Below are 20,437 nucleotides of genomic sequence, written 5' to 3' on the forward strand. Positions count from 1 at the left end.
AAGTTGCAATGGTAGTAGCAATGACCTAGCCAATAGCATAGACACAGTTCCAGCATATGAGGCTTGCCTACACTTGTGGATTAGTAGTGTCAGTTGATGTCACAGGTACTATTTTTTCCTAGTGTAGACAAGGCTGCAGACTCACAAATCTAGTTTTTTGAAGTTTTGAAATTGAACTTCAGTTCAAATTACGAAGTGTGTTAACTATATGCAAATTAATTGCAGGTCAAAGGTGTAACATCACCACCACTCAAGGAATGCATGCTTCACTATCTGTAATATTGTATGCAGCGATGTTGTAGCTCTGTCAGTCCCCGATATTAGACACATAGGGCGGATGAGGTAATATCTTTCATTGGACCAACTTCTGTCTGAGACAAGCTTTTGAGTTTATACAGAACTCTTCTTCAGGTTGGGGAAACGTGTTTTTAATCTATTATATTTTGGACTGCCAAGGATCACCACATATACCTTCAGAGATCCAGTAACTACCTAAACACTAAGTCTTAAGAAATCTATAGCCAGACACTCAGATAACAGAGTATGATTGGAGGAGTAAGTCTGGGATAAAAACCGTAACACACACACACACCCCACCTACCTTACTTCAAAACAAGGACACTCCACAAGAGAAGTAGATCACATCATGGAACGGGCCACCCAAATATCCCAAGAGAACCTGCTTCACTACAGAAATAAAACCCACTTGGACAGCACACCCCTAGCTGTCACCTACCACTTGACACAAACTCATATGAGGCATGGAACTACAGCCCATAATTAAGGCTTCAATTTTGTCAGAGGTCAAGCAAGTCACAGAATCCATGACTTCCTCCGTGACTTCAGCCCCAGTGGTTGAGAGCTACAGGGTCCCAGGGCCTCCCACAGTGGCGGGGAGCTGTGAGATACCCTGGCAGCTCCCCTGCTGCCGCCACAGGGCAGGGGGAGCCTGAAGCGCTGAGTCCCCACAGGTGGTGGGGGCCCCAGAGCTCCCAGCTACCCTGCCCCTTCCCGTTTTATCATGGATATTTTTAGTAAAAGTCATGGACAGGTCATAGGCTTCCGTGAATTTCTCTTTACAGGGGTCCCCGGTGTACGTCAGGGTTGCATTCCTGAAAAGGGTGACTGACGCCAAAAAGAAGGATACCAGAAAATTTTTCTCCATAAGAAAGAATGGCCTGCCCCGCCTCCTCCTCCAAGCACACCCCGTACTCGCTCTTCCCCCTTCCTTTCCCAACATCACCTGAACGCTGCGGGAAGCACCCAAAGAAAAGCCATGCAAAAGGTGAAGCGACAGATATGCGGATCAGGACTGACTGAATCCGAACACGTTCCCCTATTGATGAGCGATGGATACGCGAAACGACAGGTGAGGGGGAAACGTATACCAGGGACCTCCTGGTATTGCCAGTGACCTGTCCAAGCCTTTATACTGCTTCTGAGGGGTGTGTGGAAAACGGTTCTATATTATAGTTTAAATAAATTATTACTCAGAGTTCTGTATGCCTAGTAAGGAATTTATTTGTCAAAAAACATTTCCTGAATCTTTTTTGTTGTCTGTATTGTTACAGGAATACTTGCTGACAGGTATTTTGAAATAAATTACCAAAAATAATTGAAACTGGTGTGATTATGTAGTGTTATTTTGACAAAAAAATACACAGAATTTTAAAATATTGTGCGCATCATTTTTAGGCACAGAATTCCCGCAGGTGTAGCTCTAGGTAAACTTGAAAGCATTCCTCTCTCACCAACAAAGTTGATCCAATAAAAGATCTGACCTCACCCACAGTGTCTCTAATATCCTGGGACCAATATGGCTATAACACTGCATATCTGTAATATCATCATGCATTGACATTACATGGCATTACTGGAATTGCCACTAAATTTCAAGTGTTCCATTAAAATGTTCAAAGCAAGTAATGAAGCATAGAAATATAAGTTAAATCTTCATTTCATAATAGTTTATTGTGCATGAAGCTACTCAGCCATATAGCAATTTTCTAAACACTTTCTGAGCTGAGCAAGTTGTCCAAAATGCCAAATATCCAGCAGCAACTAACAAATCTATAGAAAAAGTGATCAAAGTTAATTGCATTATAAGAGACACTAGAGAAAAATTAACATTTAAATATTAAAGTTAACCTTTGCTTTAAAGATTAACAAGTGTATGGGTTTATCTGTAATTTCTGTGGAGAGGAAACAGATTTAATCTTGCATTAGTCAGTCGTATTAGGTACCACGACACTGAAACCCTGAATCCCACATTTTAAAAAAGCAAGGAGATTAAATAGGCTTAGAATGAGCAAAATTATGCAGTCCACAGGCATTCCGTTATATTTGAAACTAGACCAACCAAAGATGGCACGAGTCTATTTTTGCTAGAAGTGATAATCTGAAACAGAAATCAGTATTAAACTTTCTGGGATTGTCCTGTAGATGTCCATGCCAGAATCTTGTTTTCATGTAAGAATAAGCAATTTCTAGTCCTTTGGATGCTGACAGTCTTGACAATATAAACTGATGGCTCTGTTTCCAGGGCACATTAAACTCATTGCCACAGAATGATAGAAGGAAAGAGAGAAGTGGGGAAATCTCTTGAAATTCAGTACTTTTTTTTTTTTTGCATGACTTTTGAAATGCTTTGATCCAAAGGTGTAACCAGGCCAGAGAACGGAAATTTTAGTTTTCTGTAGTCTTAATGACTCCTAAACTAGCTGATATGCATAATCTGCTTGAATTGCTGATGGAGATATGATACCTCTGTCCTGGTGTGTTGGAAAGGTACCTCCGGCTTCAGAAATATAAGATGGTCAGCAGGACTGCCTGTGGTGTGAGAAGTTGTCTATATTTTTGGAACAAGGATTCTCTCATCCACAATAAGAACTGGCCAGAGAAAGCAGCATATTCAGCCTGAATGAATCCTTAAGAGGCTGCTCTGAGGGATTCTCCAAATAGATCAGTCACACTAAAAGTCACAAATTATGTTACCATAATGATGTAAACTTCTGATTTTTCTTTGAACTTGAAGCAACATAAGGCAGCTTGGGCTGAGATCATGCAGGAAGATACCACCTGGCAGTTTGGCCATGTAATCACTTTTTTTTTCTTTTAGATGTGCTTGATAGTTTTGTACATATTAATTAATATTTTTCTAGAGGTACTGAAAGCACTATCTCTACATACAAGAACTGAAGTATTCTGGGATTGATAGTGGCTCAGGCTAAGGAGGATTCAGTTGAGAACAGAATAAAATAGTTCATCACAAGTACTAATTGCACCTGATATCTTTATGGATATATTTATGATGCTGTCTTATTCTCCAATGTCAATAAAATACATTGACAGATTCTTTCCTCTTTTAGACAGAGATTATCTTATAAAGAAGAAACTTGGATTAAGGCCTCTTGGTTTAGTTGTTTCTCTTAGCAAGACAATCTTCTCCATTGTGGGAGATATGAGAAATTATGGAGAAACTCTGTGGCCAGAATGAAAGATATAAGGGAAAGATGATAATCCTCTGGGTCCTGTGCTACACCCCAGCTTTTGAATAGTCCCTTGAAGGAATCCTTTCAGTGTGCCACGCCCCCAAGGGATCTTGCTCTTCCTTACAGGTAGGTGACTCAGTCTCCACACTTGAGACTGAGCCTCTGGACCCCAGCACTGTATCATATGTGAGCTCTGCTCAGCAAGTCCAACTGTGCCAGACTCCTGATCAGAGGCTTTTACACTCTTCAGGAACCAAAGCACCAGGCAGTCTTTTCAAAAGGCAGGAGGATTTATTAGTCAACTGAAACACAGCATCAGGAAGTCTTTACATTAGCATAGACAATCAAGGTTAAGACAGTCCATCCTGGCTAAGGTAGCATTCCATACAGCCAAGGAGACATGGAATCCATTTTTTTCCATCTCTCTGTCGTCCCAGGTGAGAGATTCCAAGTCTCTTCCAAAAGCCACACAGTCCTATCACCTCTTAGTCCTTTGTGTTCCTGCAGAGCCAGGTTGAGTTCACAAACTCCACTGCCTGCAGGAGTTTCACTGTTAGATGTTAACTGATCAGTTCTTGGTGCTCCCATTGTCTTCCCAGATCCTCCATGGATATGGGTCGGTGTCAGCCAGTCCTCTAATGACACATTCGTTCCACCACAGACAGTTATGTAAGAACCCCTCATGTCTCCTGATCTGTCCCAAAAGTAGCTTTTTAACCCTTTTATACCCCGAGTAGCAACCCCTAGTCAAGTAAGTTACTGCCAGGCACATAATTTATGAAAGTATTACAGAAAATTCCCACTTCACCAGATGTCAACATTCTAATGCATGTACTTTTCTAAGGCTGCCTGAATTGGAAGCCACCATCACCTCTACATAGATCTGCTGCTGACGCAACCCAGGGCCATCTTGAAGTCAAATCAGACAAATCAGAGGTTGAAGTCACAAGTCTAAAAGAGCTAGCCAGAAGCACTAGTCTATTGGCGCTTTCCATGACTCTAAATTGCAATGTGTGAAGATAGCTGTGGGGAGACAAACAGAACCAATGGTGCCTTTGGGACTGTTTTTCCCTTCATAATAACCTGCTACTACATGATTGACCTCTGAAGACATGAAGATTCATCACAGAAGCCTCAAGCTGTCATAAAAGAAAGACTGACAGGTTCCAACCACTCAAATTCCCAGAAGTTGAAGGGGAAAAAAATCTCACTCTAAAACCCTGGACAGTAGTCAGCAATGCTTGATTAGAGGGCTGTGCGCACAAAGGACAGAACTGCACCCTAAACAGAAAGGTCAGTGTGAGCACATTTTGTCATTGCTATCCCACTACTTCAATAAGAAGCAGTACAATTCTCTAATGAAGATGGCCCTATGATGATAAAAGCTGCAAGAATAGATTATGTCGCTCAGGAATAAGGTGTAGAGGGAGAATTGGAAGGGACTCATGGACCGAGTCCTTTATACATACATTACTACTCAAAATATTCTTTCAAACATGAAACCAAATTTCTTCTTGTCCTTAGATTAGGTTAAAAGTAACACTTACAGAGCCGACAGCTAAAAAAAATGCGGGACTCATGTTTTCTTTACCAAAGCTTGTGTAAGATCATATCTACACTACAAACATCTGCCAGAACAGTTATGTCAGTCAGGGATATGAGATGTAGGGATATGACACAGCTGTGCCAGCAATAGCCCCTTCTGTAATGCAGTTACATAAGCAAAAGCACAGTTCACCAGGGCTTTTACCAGCACAGCTATGTTGATCAGGGATCATCTTTCTTACACCAGCAAAACTGTGCTTCTGCCAATATACCTTATTTTGCTCTTATGGCAGAGTTGCTCTCTCCTCCAGTGGAGAAGTTACATCTCCTGCCAAAAGCAAGTTTTGCTAGCATAAGAGGTGTCCACACTAGTAACACGTTGCCAGTACAATATACCGGCACAGCTATAATGGCAAAGCACTTCATGTAGACATGGCCCAAGACGACTTGGTCTAACAGCAACAGTACAGTTCAATACTAGATTAAACGATCTTTCCTGAGTTTTAACATGGTATCCAATAGTAAACAAGTAAGGCCAAACTAAAGGCATTTGCAGATCATTCCTATGACAATTTTACACTTAATTTTGTATCAAGGGCAAAAAAGGGATAAATAACTTGCGAATGGTTAAAATTCAACTATTAGCTGACTGAGCAGCAGCTATGTTGAGGTGGCCATTTCAGATTCAGAACTGGAACTGAAAAGATACTCCTAGATGCTCGAGCCTCTATGGGTATGCGTACACAGCAATTAGACACCGGCTGACTCAGGCTCACAGAGCTTGGGCTAACTAGCTATTTAACTGTCACGCAGGTGTTTTGGATTGGGGTGCAACCCAAATTTTGGGACCCTCCCACCTCACAGGGTCCTAGAGCCCAAGTCAGCTGGCACAGGCCAGCTGTGGGTTTCTAATGCAGTGTAGGCAACCTAAGGGTATAGCTATACTGCAACATAAGCCCAGGATTAGCAGAACTTGAGTTAGCAGACCCTGGGTTTGTTAACCTAGGGCATGAGCATCTAAGCTCATTTTTAACCCCATGTTAGGAATCGCTGAAATGTGGATCCCAGCCTGAGGCTCCAGCATCTACACCATATCATGCAGGTCTAAGTCCAACCATCCATATCCCAGACCTCCTAATGTTATCCCAAAAAAACGTGGATGCTCTAGCCCTCTGTTCATGGTGCAATGTGGGAAAACTTGACTGCCCAACAAACTTGACTGTCCAGAGGACAAAGCGTCGGCCTGTGGAATACTTTTGGCAGACTCCTAGAGCATGAATCCAAGGGGAGGGGGTAGGGGAGGGGCATCTCCACTGCAGAACAGTAAGGTTTAAACTCTGGGTTCTGGCCTGACTCAGGCCCGGACCCTCCTCCCCCATGGGGTCCTGAGACCCTATATCTGAGCAATTTGTGTGCAGACAAAAAGGGGGTTAGGTTTGAGTCTGAGTTTGAACCCTGGGCTTACACTGCAGTGTATACATACCCCAAGGAGAGAAAATTCTAAGGCTATTAACTTTGATAAGACTAAAACTCACAGTAGCACCACCAAATTGAAAGTGTGTACTTCACATATGACTGAAGAACAAAATAGCATTTTGTGTAATATTTACTCAGACTGTTTAAGTAGTAATGTGCATTCACTGAGGTAGAGGTTATGAGGGGAGCCTGGGGGAACTGGGATTGTTTAGTCTGCGGAAGAGAAGAATGAGGGCGGATTTGATAGCTGCTTTCAACTACCTGAAAGGGGGTTCCAAAGAGTATGGATCTAGACTGTTTTCAGTGGTAGTAGATGACAGAACAAGGAGTAATGGTCTCAAGTTGCAGTGGGGGAGGTTTAGGTTGGATATTAGGGAAAAAAATTTCACTAGGAGGGTGGTGAAGCACTGGAATGGGTTACTTAGGGAAGTAGTGGAATCTTCTTCCTTTGAGGTTTTTAAGGTCAGGCTTGACAAAGCCCTGGCTGGGATGATTTAGTTGGGGATTGGTCCTGCTTCGAGCAGGGGGTTGGACTAGATGACCTCCTGAGGTACCTTCCAACCCTGATATTCTATGACTTGCTCATATCAGTGACAGTGGTAGAAATAAATGTTGGAAGACCTAGATTCTAAGTATCTAATTCTATAAGACATTGCTGTATCCCTGCAGAAGGATATCCATACTAAAGGGTATGACCCATTCCAAACTAGTGAGCACTCCTTGTTAATTAGGGACACCATGCGTCCCACATGCACCAGGCTTGCCCAATGAGCTTTGAAATAGGGTTACTTAAATAGCTTGTTTAATAAAATGCTCCTACAATTCTGTCAGCAGCATGGGATTTAAAAGAAAGCCAGAGAAGTCTCAGAACAAGCTGCCAGACCTGAGTGCAGTGAACTTTTAAAAAGACAGACGAGTTCATATTCAGCACGTAGCTGTTCAGACAGAAGTCAACATTTGTGCGCTCCTAAATGCTACAAGAACATGTCTCCAAGCCCATTTTCAACAACTTCACCACACTAGCTCCTTTGTGAAAAGAGGCTGACCATGGAGCAAACATGGAGACACCTCCACACAAACACTGTTGCAGTTTCAGTGATCACCACTACCACCTCAACTCACATCTCTGGCATTATGACCAGCTATGGGAGCACATGGGCAGTGGTTCTCCTTACAAGAACATGGTGGAGTGGCTGTATTTGTGAAAGACAACAATGATTGAACTTGGTGGCTTGTTTTGAGGAAGACTGCATTTCCACAACTGCATGAACCCTATAAGGATCTTCACAAAAACAAGGAAATGCTTGAAATGTTAGATGCAAGAGTATTTAGAACATATAGCTCAATTTTTTGAAAAACTATGAAAAATATTTGCATTTACTTCTAGAAAATGAAAGCCTTTTTACCTAAGGAAGAGTTAGGAAATAAGAATTCCATGTAATACTTTTCCTTTCCCACAAAAAGTTTTCTTCCCAAAGCATACCTCAGAGTGCTTTGTAAGGTTAAAACATTGATTAGTAAGTTATTATATATATTACAGTTGCACCTGGAGGCTCCAATCAGCATCAGGGCCCTATTGTGCTAAGTACTGTACAAACATAGTAAGAAACAGTGCATGCCCTGAACACCTTCTAAACAGACAAAACATGGGAGAGCAGTATTATACATTCAAGCAGAAGGGTGGGAACAAGGCACAGAGAGGGTAAATGACTTGCCCAAGGTCACACAGGAAGTATGTAATAGGAGGCTGGGTTCAATTCCTGGCTCTAAGTCCCAGCCCAATGCACTAACCGCTAGAAAATGCTTCCTTAAACTTTTGGTTAGGTAGGAATGAGTGGATGCAGTGTTAATAGGCCGGGGGTGTGGGGTGGGGAGGAATTTTTTTTTTTTTAAATCAAATTATTTGCTTTAGGAAAAAGGCAAAAAACTTTATAAACACTGCCTAGGCAACCCTCCCACCCAAGGCCTCCCTTTCTAAGGCCCAGGAAATCCTCTTTCCCTATTTATAGAGATCAATGGATGTCTCCCCAAACAAACATGTAAGAGGTATTATTACAAGGAACAGAAATCTGGGTGTAGAAAGTGTGCATATCTGATTTGGAGTCTTTCTGAAGACTTTCATGTATTAGCCAGGATCTCAGCACTCACGCTCTTGCGCTCTCAAGATTTTCAGAAACAGATGGTTTATGATAGGTTTAGGAGCCTACCCTTAGATACCCATTTAAGATCTTGGTCAGCTATTTTAACATGTCAGTTAATCCTTTTTTCTGTGATTGTTTTCTTTTCTTTTGCCACCTCAGTAAGTTGAGCAAGTTTCAATCTCATTTTCAAGACATTATATTATTGTGGAGTCCAGCTGCATGAATAACCAATTTCTCAGTTTGCTGACCATTCCATAAAATTTAAAAACGCATTTTAAGTCAACCCAAAGCAATGTTTGGGTTTCTCAGCAAATGAAAGAGTAAAAAGATTTGTTCCAGGTCAAATTAAATGTTTTGTTCAAAAAAAGCAATGTTTCATTTAATCGTTAAGGTGTTTGGCTTTTTAAAATAAAACAAGTACGTTTTGAATCAAAAAATTGTTGCATTTGATTTAGAAAGCATCAACACAAACTACCAAGTTCCATTTTTGATCAGCACCTACTTTTATACTGTATATAATAAGGGTAGTGTGATGCACTAAATGCTGGAAGCAGTTAGAAGGCTCAAGTTATAAAAACAAAATATCAGAAGTGCACAAAGACTGGTATTTCAAAGCCATGCTCCAGCTTTGAAAACCCTGGAATATCTTGATTAAAAATCTCTGGCCCCAAGAATGGGAGTTTAGCCATTTCCTAGAACCCCTTTTCATGGCTATCTGATCACTACTGACTCTTCCTAGTGTAGGGGTCATTCTCTCAGAGGCATCTTTCCTAGCATACTGTTCTTGTAACTAACACTTTTAATTTTACCAACAGGCAAATGCAATCTTGAAGCGGCCATTCCACAAGCTGACTGCTGCTGACTACATCTCCTTTCTTATTCTTATACAGCTGATATATGCTCAGGTATTGCTACACACATTTTTGTACATCTCATTCTATTACTATGGGGAATTTTAAGAAACTTCATTCTTCTGCACAGTGTTCCTGTTACTTACTCCCCACTTCAAGTCTCGTTCTTCTATCAATGTATGCTGTGAAAATTACTGGAATATTCTGCAAATGGGAATAAGCAGAAAAAGTATATAAACTCTCAGTGCCCTCAGGACAAGGGAAGAGAAAGGGAGCGCCAATTACAGGCAGAGTTATCACTAAGTATTGTATTTTCATTGAATTGTTCTTTAAGGTTGCGACCAGTCGAATGGCTTTGTATTATAAGAGTTTGAGGAATAAAGGAAGGGTCAAATATTTACATTACAATGAGGAAAGTTTAAAGTATGTCTGCAAGTCTTTAAAATCCAATCATACAGATTCATTTTTTAAAGTGTCAGCTACTTTGAAATGTGGTCTCCATGAAACTACTCAACTGTGGGTGTACAATTTATTGAAACATTGTACTCAGCATAGTTATCAATGGTTTGTTCACGAACTGTAGAGCAGCGAATCTAGTAGGGCACCACAGGGTTCAGTTCTGGGTCCAGCATTATTCAATATTTTCATTAATGGCTTAGATAATAGAAAGTATGCTTCTAAAATCTGTGGATGACATCAAGCTGAGAGGGTTTGCATGCGCTTTGGAGGAAAGGATTAGAATTCAAAAAGATCTTGATGATCTGGAGAATTGGTCTGAAATCAGTAAGAAGAAATTTAAGACGGACAAGTGAACCACTTGCACAAGGAAGGAAAAAAACTACAAAAGGGGGAATAACTGGTTAAGTAGTAGTACTGCTGAAAAGGATCTGGGGGTTATATTGGATCAAGACAGTTTAAGTCAGTGTCATGCAGAGGCAAAAAAGGTTAATATTCCAAAGTGTATCTATAGAAGTGTTCGCAAAAAGAAAAGGAGTATTTGTGGCACCTTAGAGACTAACCAATTTATTTGAGCATAAGCTTTCGTGAGCTACAGCTCACTTCATCGGATGCATACTGTGGAAAGTGTAGAAGATCTTTTTATTTATCTTATAAATAAAAGATAAATAAAAAGATCTTCTACACTTTCCACAGTATGCATCCGATGAAGTGAGCTGTAGCTCACGAAAGCTTATGCTCAAATAAATTGGTTAGTCTCTAAGGTGCCACAAGTACTCCTTCTCTTTTTGCGAATACAGACTAACTCAGCTGTTACTCTGAAACCTATAGAAATGTTGTATGTAAAACACAGGTGGCATTTGTCCCAATCTGTTCAACACTGGAGAAGCCTCAGCGGGAGTATTGTGTCCAATTCTGGGACCCCCTTTAGGAAAGATGTGGACGACCTCAAGTGACTCCAGAAGAGAGCAACAAAAATGACAAAAGATTTAGAAAACCTGCACTATGAGGAAGGTTAAAAAACTGGGGTATGTTTACTCTTGAGAAAAGAAGGGGGATGGGAATGGACCCAATAAGTGTCTTCAAATATGTTAAGGGCTGTTACAAAAAGAAGACTGATCAATTGTTCTGCAAGTTCACCGAAGGTAAGACAAGGCCTTAATCTGCAGCAAGGGAGATGTAGGTTAGATATTAGGAAAATTTTTCTAAGCAAGCATAGTCAAACTCTACAATAGCATTCCAAGGAAGGTTGTGGAATCCCCATCACTGGAGGTTTGTAAGAACAGGTTAGACATAAATCTTTCAGGTTTACTTGGTGCTGCCTCAGCACAGAGGGCTGGACTTGATGACTGAGGTCCCTCCCTTCCAGCCCCACATTTCTATGGGTCCATGAACATGGGATTAGATTATTACCCCTTTTTAAAAAACAAAAATAAAGTATAAGCAACTTTTTTTTAAACTGTCTTTAAAAATTTCAGCCCAAGAACTACAAATAATTTGCACTGAAATTAACCATAATCTGTTTAGATTTAAGTTTATTAATTTAACTCATTTCACACTGAATCTTTCCTAGGTATCATATTAATGGGACATTTCAAATGGGTATTAAGAGTTGGACAAATCATATTTCTCTTTTACACATGAATCCATGTTTTGTCAACTGTAGTTCTTTCCTTTATATTTTGACGTTAAAAGTTATAGGTAACTGCACAATCACTACATTCAATTTCTACACTCTAAATTTTTAACATAACTTATCCTTTTCATGAAAGTTCAATTACATTAACATTCTATTATTAAAACAAAGTAATTTACTCTTCACCATTTAATCACTTCATTCTGATTGGACAATGAAAATAGATTTTCTGGTTAGTTTCACTTTGAGTCTCCGGCAAAGAGAGTACAAGACTAAAAAGTATGTTATAAATACGGAAGCAATGTTTAAATCCCAACACCTTCTCATTGATTTGAAGTGTTTCACAAGGAAATTTCCACTGATATTAGGTTTTGTTAGCTCCAAATTATCTGTCTAGATGCTTAAAATTTTATTAGCAAAACATTTAGAATGACTATTACCTACAAATGCAGGAGTATGTCGTTTCTAAGGACAGGTGTATTGAAATACAAGATAGCTCTAAAGATTAAGCCTTCACTAAAGAGTTTTAAGATTCGGTTTGAGAGATGTCCAGTTACGAAAAGATTTTTTTTTTGGTAATGTGCTAGTCCATCAGAGCAAACTTTTAATCAATGGAGAACTCAGTCTGAACTGTTATTCATTTGAGGGGAATTTGATTGAGATATAATTATATGACGTTATGCAACAGTTTCAGACATATGCATAAAGAAAAGGAGGACTTGTGGCACCTTAGAGACTAACAAATTTATTTGAGCAGAAGCTTTCGTGAGCTACAGCTCACTTCATCGGATGCATCCGATTTGTTAGTCTCTAAGGTGCCACAAGTCCTCCTTTTCTTTATGCAGATACAGACTAACATGGGTCCTACTCTGAAACCTAAAATAGCATGGTGGGTTTTACATGTTATTTCCCTTTTAAGCTACACAAATCACATCTTAACACTTCTATTCAAAACACAGCTATTTACTTGAATGCAAGAATGGATCTTTGGCCTTCGTTTGTAAAAAATGGTATTAAATGCAGAAGGCTACATTAATCCAATATCATTGAGATTTAAAACAAAGTTTTTACTCCACATAGCCACTGACTGCTACAGCTCATATTAAAATAGGAGTAAATATATAATACACTAAATACATATAAAGGGGCAGAACTAGCTGATGTGGGAACGCTGTTAATATTTGTAACTAGTGTCATGAGTGATTTAAATCTAGAAAAACAATACCTGCCCCAAGCAGTTTAAAATCCTCTCTTGAATTTCTTGATTTTATATAAAGTTTCCATGTTGAAGCTTTGGCGTTTAATCAATGCAACACTAGTTAATATTGCTAATTTTTGAAGTGACAAATACAGTGACTTGGCCATATCCTTTGAGTACCTTGTTAGTTAGTTCTTTAAAGTCCTATTTATGTAGTATTTCAAGTAGGGCTGTTGATTAATCGCAGTTAACTCACGTGATTAATTCAAAAAATGTAATCGCAATTAATCTCTGTGACATAGCAGGGAGTGGGGAATATTGACCTGGGAATGTTGCAGGGGAGTTTTACTGGGACTGTCTGCACTGGGGATGGGAGACTTTCCCTGAGAGAAGATACCTGAGCATGTAACATGAGAGCCCAGGATGGGGGTTGGGGCCATGTGACACCTTCTGCCCTGGAAACTGGACAAAGGCTGGAGGAAGAACTACGGGGAGGGGGTGCAAGACGGCTGGAGGGGGTTTCAGTTTGGAGCTGGCTGTGGAAACGGAGGGAGCCCCAATACTGGGGTCTGAACTCCCTGCCCCCCAGAAGAAATTGACTGAGGGGTCCTGGTTGTACCTACAAGCTCTGTTTGGGACTGTGTTCCTGTCATCCAATAAATCTTCTATTTTACTGGCTGGCTGAGTGTCACGGTGAATTGCAGGTTAATTCAAAAGATGAATCGCAATTAATCGTACTGCAAAACAGTAGAATATTAATTGAAATGTATTACGTTTGGATGGTTTTTAAAAATATATTAATATCAATTATTACACAGAATAAAGTGTACACTGCTCACTTTATTACAAATATTTACATTGTAACAATGATGAAAAGAAATAGTATGAAGTGAACTGAAAAATACAAGTACTGTAGTGCAATCTCTTTTTTTTGTTACATAACTGCCCTCAAAAACAACAACGCAAAACTTTAGCGCCTACAAGTCCACTCAGTCCTATTCTTGTTCAGCGAATTGCGAAGACAAACCAGTTTGTTTACATTTATAGGAGATAATGCTGCCCACTTATTTACAATGTCACCAGAAAGTGAGAACAGGCATTTGCATGGGACTTTTGTAGCTGGCATTGCAAGATGTTTACATGCCAGGTATGCTAAACTTTCGTATGCCCTTTCATGCTTCAGCCACCATGCCAGAGGACATGCTTCCATGCATCTGATGAAGTGAGCTGTAGCTCACGAAAGCTTAAATGCTCAAATAAATTTGTTAGTCTCTACGGTGCCACAAGTACTCCTTTTCTTTTTGCGGATACAGACTAATACTGCTGCTACTCTGAAACCTTCCATGCTGATGACGCTCATTAAAAAAAAAAGCATCAATTAAAGTTGTGACTGAAGTCCTTGGAGGAGAATTGTATGTCTCCGGCTGTTTTACCCGCACTCTGCTACATATTTCATGTTATAGTAGTCTCAGATGACAACTTAGCACGTGTTGTTCATTTTAAGAACATTTTCACTGCAGATCTGACGAAACACGAAGAAGATACCAATGTGAGATTTCTAAAGATAGCCACAGCACTTGACCCAAGGTTTAAGAATCCGAAAACCTTCCAAAACCTGAGAGGGATGAGGTGCGTGGAGCATGCTTTCAGAAGTCTTAAAAGAGCAACACTCCGATGCAGAAACTACAGAACCCAAACAACAAGAAAAAAGAAAATCAACCTTCTGCTGGTGGCATCCTGACACAGATTACGAAAATGAACATGCGTCAGTCTGCACTGCTTTGGATTGTTATCAAGCAGAACCAGTCATCAGCATGGATGCAGGTCCTCTGGAATGGTGGATGAAACATGAAGGGACATATTTACGTGCCAGATGTGCTAAAGATTCATATCTTGCAATTTTCAGAGTAACAGCCGTGCGTGTTAGTCTGTATTCGCAAAAAGAAAAGGAGGACTTGTAGCACCTTAGAGGCTAACCAATTTATTTGAGCATAAGCTTTCGTGAGCTACAGCTCACTTAATCGGATGCATACATCTTGCAATGCTGACTGCAACAGTGCCACGCGAATGCCTGTTCTCATTTTCAGGTAACATTGTGAACAGGAACCAGGCACCATTATCTCCTGCAAACATAAACAAACTTGTCTGTCCAACCGATTGGCTGAACAAGAAATAGGACTGAGTGGACTAGTAGGCTCTAAAGTTTTACATTGTTTCATTTTTGAATGCAGTTATTTTTTGTACATAATTCTACATTTGTAAATTCAACTTTCATGACAGATTGCAGTACAGTACTTGTATTTTTTCAGGTGAACTGAAAAATACTATTTATTTTGTTTTTTTACAGTGAAAATACTTGTAATCAAAAATAATATAAAGTGAGCACTGTACACTTTGTATTCTGTGTTATAATTGAAATAAACATATTTGGAAACTTAGAAAACATCCAAAAATATTTAAATAAATGGTATTCTGTTATTGTTTAACAGTGCGATTAATCACAATGTTTTTAATCACTTGACAACCCTAATTTCAAGACAGCAACCTTCACATTCCCACCCAATCCCAAAAAGTCTTAGACAGCAAATAAGCATTATATAAAATATCAAATACATCTTACTACTTGTTCTACCTTTTAACATTTCAACTACTTTTTCTTGTTAAAGAACTTTGACATATTTATGTTCTTTTCCTGGAAAATACTATTGATAGTTATGCTATAGCAAGGCAAACAATAACAGTAAGTAGCCACTATACAAACAACTTTTAAACTCTATTAAACACCAAACGCACTGAAACAAGGAGCTGACACCTGCAAAAAGCAGCAATTTTTCATGAACACTTCTGCCTAAACTTGTCAAAGACATGCAAAAAAAATTTTTTTTCCTTCAACACCCCCTAACAAGAGAGACAAGCGCTCTGTCTCTCTATATATAAGCAGCACAATCACAAACCAAATCCACTGGATTTGTAAATTCTAATAGTTTCTATAGCAGCAAAATTGTCCCTTTGCCCTGGCCTTTCATTATCCAGGTCAAAGAAATCTCACAAAAAGGAAGAGATTAAAGGCATTTATCTACTATCTGGCTCAACAAAGTCCTAGATTACTTTGTGCCAAATGGGAAAAAAATTAAAACCCGGCCAAGCTCTTCCAGGGTAAATCCAGACTTATGAGTGCATAGACAGACTTGAGACAGGCTGGATAAATCCAGTTTTCTTCTTTAAATAAATTATTTTGCTTTCTATTCCAAGGAGAATATCCACTGGCTACTTCACAACCTTGTACCTTTGCCAAAGAAAAACAAACCATTTTAATCAGATGCTGACCAAATAAAAAAAAATGAAACCCACCACAAACCCCCATATTTATTTAGAAAAGACTAGACACTGGGTGCACCTCCCTATCTCCCAAAGCATTACAGATGGACAGAACAAACCATTTCAATAAAATGGCATTTACAAGTGCAAAAGCAGCCCACTTCCACTTTAAAAAAATCAAATATGAGGCTGTATAAACTAAAACTCATAATTACACACCCAAAGTCAGAGGTTTGTATTCCTACAAACAACAGATTACAATGTTCTAATTAAAAATGATAACCTTTCCCACCTGAAGAACCACACAGAAAATCCCACAGATTATTCTGAAAAGGCTATTACAACAGGCTCAATCTCTGTCCTTTAGACCAAAAAGGTTTTCAACCTTTTTCCTTCTGAGCCCCCCGGCTATAAAAACTCCATGGCCCACTTGTGCCACAACAACGGTTTTTCTGCATATAAAAGCCAGGGCATACGTTAGTGGGGTAGCAAGCAGGGCAACCGCCCACAGCCCCGTGCCACAGGGGAAGCCACAAAGCTAAGTTGCTTTGGCTTCAGCCCTGGATGGCGGGGCTCCGGGGTTCAGCCCCACGCGGCTGGGCTTCGGGTTTCTGCCCCGGACTCGAGAAACTCTAATGCCGGCCCTGCTTGGTGGATCCCCTGAAACCTGGCCGTGGCCCCCCCAGGAGGTTGAGAACCACTTTGCTTTAGACAGAGACAAGCTGCAGCCCCCCGGTAACTGCCCAGCCAAGCATTCATCTACTGCGCATGTGTGCGGGGGGCAGGATACTGGACATTCAGCTTCTGAACCTCTCCCTCCTCCCCCCAATCGCCCCCCGGTTGGGAATGGGGCGGGGGGAGGGGAAGCGCACCGCAGCGCCGCTCAGGACACCGGCCGGCGCTGAAGGAAACTCCCGGCGTGACCACGCAGAGGCCGGCCAGAGGGGGCGAGACGGCAGGGCGGGCGAAGCCGGGAGGTCACGGGGGCACGGGCGAAGCGCCGCTCCGCTGCGGCCAGCCCTGTTGGAGGGGGGGCCCGGCACGGGCGAGCGGCGCGTATGGGGCAGGGCCCCCTCACCGCCCCGGCTGCCCCCGCCCTCGGACACACCGCGCCGGCCCCTGCCTTCGCGCCGAGCCCGGCCGCCCGCCCCCCTGCCGCGCGCCGCCCCCAGGCTCCAGCCCCACCGGACCCTCCCTCGGCTGCAGCCGGCGGGGCCGAGGGCACCCCCTCAGGGACCCCCCGCCGCTCTCCCGCCCGCCGTGCTTAACCCCAGACCCCGCTCCGCCGCCAGGACCCCCCGCTCCCTCACCCTCCAGCAGCCGTTGGATGATGCTGTCGATATTGAGCTTGTCTATATCCGCCATCGCCTCTCAGCGGCAATGCGGGCCCCGCAGCTCCCGCGCCCGAGTCGCCCGCCTCTCCCTGCTGCCCGCCGGCCCGGCGCTCGCCTGCCTCCCGCCGCCGCTCTCAGCAGCGACCCAGCACCGAACAAAATGGCCGCCGTCCCCTCTCAGGAAGCATTGGTGGCGCACGAACACTAAGTGCAGCGGCACGGCGGATGGGAACGCTTTATAGGCAGAGCGCGAAGAGAGAGTTCGCTTTACTAGCGTCCCGCGCTCGCGAAATCCTTCCGCCGCGAGGGGGCGGGAGCAGGGACATAGATCCGACCGGAGCTTTAAAGCCGGCATGTGCCCGCCGCATTGCAAGGGGGGGTGGTGTGTTCAGAAAGCCGCTCGCAGCCAGCGCCCCCAGACGTGCAAGTCTGGCTCCCTAATCGACTAGATCAAGCCAAAAAGAGCGAAGATTATTGTTAATGGCAATCCTGAATAACTAATAGCAATAATAATTGTCGATCCATAGATATAATACACAGACCTAATTAATATTAATCGTAATTTGCCATTGATAACTGTGCTAACTGAAAAATGATCAATAACTATTTCAAGTGATAATTGTGTTATTAATATATCATATTTTGAGACTATTTGCTCTATTGCTTAAAGGTGCCCACTTTTTGCTTTTAAACAGACCTGACCAGCCACTTAGGACATCTGGCTTTACCCTGGAAAACAACTGTCTGACAACCACAGATGTGGGGAGTTTGTTGAAGAAACGTGGTCTGTTGAGCACAGACTAGAGCTTCCGGAGATTGAAGTCCTGGTCCTGCAAGGTGCCCGACAGGAATAAACCCTTATACCCAAATGGAGCTCCCAGTGTCTTCAGCAGGGCCCTACGCAGGTTCACGGCTCCCACTGTGCAGAGCATATTGCACAACTGGGTCCACAGATTCTATTCCTGACTTTGACAATGACTCACCGTTTAGTGTTGGGGAAGTCAATTTCTCTGTTTCTCAAATGCTTATCCTCCAAGGAACTCCATGTGGGTGTAGGGGTTTGGCCATGAGCCTCCCATAGCACAACTGGAGTCTCAGTTGCTCCATCAATAAAATGGGGTAAATCATACTGACCTACCTCCCAGATGTGATCTGAAACTTACTTCAGTAATGGCCCCGATCCTGCCAATACTTTCTGCAGATGAGTAACTATGCATGCGAGTCTCCCTGGGCCTGTAGTTATTTCCAGGATGTTTGTTAAGTGCTTTGAAATTCTTGGAGGAAGGCACAAGAAATGAGCATATCCTTTAAAAAATATTTTATTATTGTAATCCATATTTAAAATTATTTTATTCTACATGTAGTAGAAACACATTGGAGGCAAAGTCAAAAACAATTAAAATCAGCTGAGTTTCTGACAAATTAAATTGCATTGGTAGTGAGATGGTCTGTGCTGGCTTTTACTATTGCTCACTGCTTTGCATCTATGCCTGAATATTGTTTAATGGGTTTATTTACTCCTAGTTTAATTTGCAGGGATGTCTCTGCCAACCCAGTTTCCTCCTCCCCTCTCCAAAATAAATTGCTTCCACTGTACACATGCTGGATTCTTTACACAGCAGTTATATAATAATCATAACAACTCATTATCATGGTGGGGCCAGAGCAAAGTTCAAGCTGATCATGGTGATGAAGCAGGAAACTTGCAGTCTCAGCACATTTTAGAGCCAATAATGAAGAAGCAGTTGAAAGGAGATAGATGTAGAGACCATAGGTAACCACAGGCATTTGCTGATTACAAAATGCACCTTCAAAATTTAGCTCTGGAGTGAATGTCTATTCTAATGGGTACCCCAGAGTCAAATGCTAATCTCAGAACACCCGTGTAAATCCAAAGTAACCCCACACTGATGTAAATCTGAAGTAACTTTATTGTCTTCAGTGTGACTGAGATCCGGATCTTGCCAGCCACGTGTAATGAGTTGCTATGAGAAACTCAACTTTTGTATTTTCAAAATTTGTGTGTTTAAATTCAAACCTTCTCATTTCCACCTACTCCCCCTTCACTCCCTAAACTTCTTGGTTCTCCTTACTGTTCCATTTGTCTCCATCTTCAGGTTTGCCTCTGTTTTCATGCTGCCTCTTCCCTTGGAACAATTTCCCAATTCTTGCCCACCAAACACCTTTTCTCTCTTTTAAATCTCTCCTTTCATTCCCTGGGTCAACTTCTCTGCCAGCTAACTCCATTGAACTCAGTAGAGTTACATCAGCAGAGAATCTGGCCCCATGTTTCCAAGGAATCTTTCCTGTCTTGTTCTCCTTGCCAATAAGGTCTCCATCCCCTCTCATATTTCAAGTGCTGTTCCACATCTTGTTTATCTTAGAGGCCTAATCCTGCAAGGTCTTGTGAGGTGCTGAGTACTTTCAACTCCTGTTGATTTCTGTAGGAGTTGGAAGGGCACAGCACCTTGCAGAATCAGGCCTTTAGCATTCAATCCTGACAGCAAAGATGTCAGTGGGACCATTCAGCTGTGTGAAGTTACTTGCATGCATGCAGGATTGGCCTTTAGAACATATTCTCTTCAGGGAAGGGAATATGCCTTGCTCTGAATCTGATCATGCAAAGTGCAGAGGACTAACAATTCCCAGTAGCCTCACCAGGGGTTTAGGATCAGGCCCTTTTTTACAATGCACTAGGTACATTTACAGTGCTACATAAACACTCACTGTTCTAATACTAAACTACAATTAATATCAATAAAATACAGTGTTTGCAAACCACAGTCATTAAAGTGCCATTTTAAAATGAATTTTTCTGAAATCAACTAATTGTTCTTTGCAGAAAATAGCAAGTCTCACTCGGCAACAATGTCATTGATTTAAAAAAGGGGCACAGCCAAAGTATTTTTAATAGTTTTAATTTAATTTTCCCACCACCACCACCAGTTATTTGTTTCAGGGTGTTTGTGGGAGAAATAGCCAGGGAAATCC

The 20,437-nt window shown here is 41.6% G+C and overlaps 1 protein-coding gene across 1 annotated transcript in view; it reads right to left on the minus strand.

The window, feature by feature from the left end:
• PPP1CC (protein phosphatase 1 catalytic subunit gamma) overlaps positions 1–17,653 on the minus strand; it is a 32,034-nt gene extending 14,381 nt beyond the window's left edge. Inside the window, exon 1 of the mRNA XM_073312763.1 lies at positions 17,423–17,653. Within this exon, the coding sequence (XP_073168864.1) occupies positions 17,423–17,477 (55 nt within the window). The 5' untranslated portion in view covers positions 17,478–17,653. The remainder of the gene's footprint in view (positions 1–17,422) is intronic.
• Positions 17,654–20,437: the final 2,784 nt, after the last annotated feature.

The sequence above is a fragment of the Lepidochelys kempii genome, chromosome 15 (assembly GCF_965140265.1).
Source record: "Lepidochelys kempii isolate rLepKem1 chromosome 15, rLepKem1.hap2, whole genome shotgun sequence".
Lineage (NCBI taxonomy): Eukaryota > Metazoa > Chordata > Testudines > Cheloniidae > Lepidochelys > Lepidochelys kempii.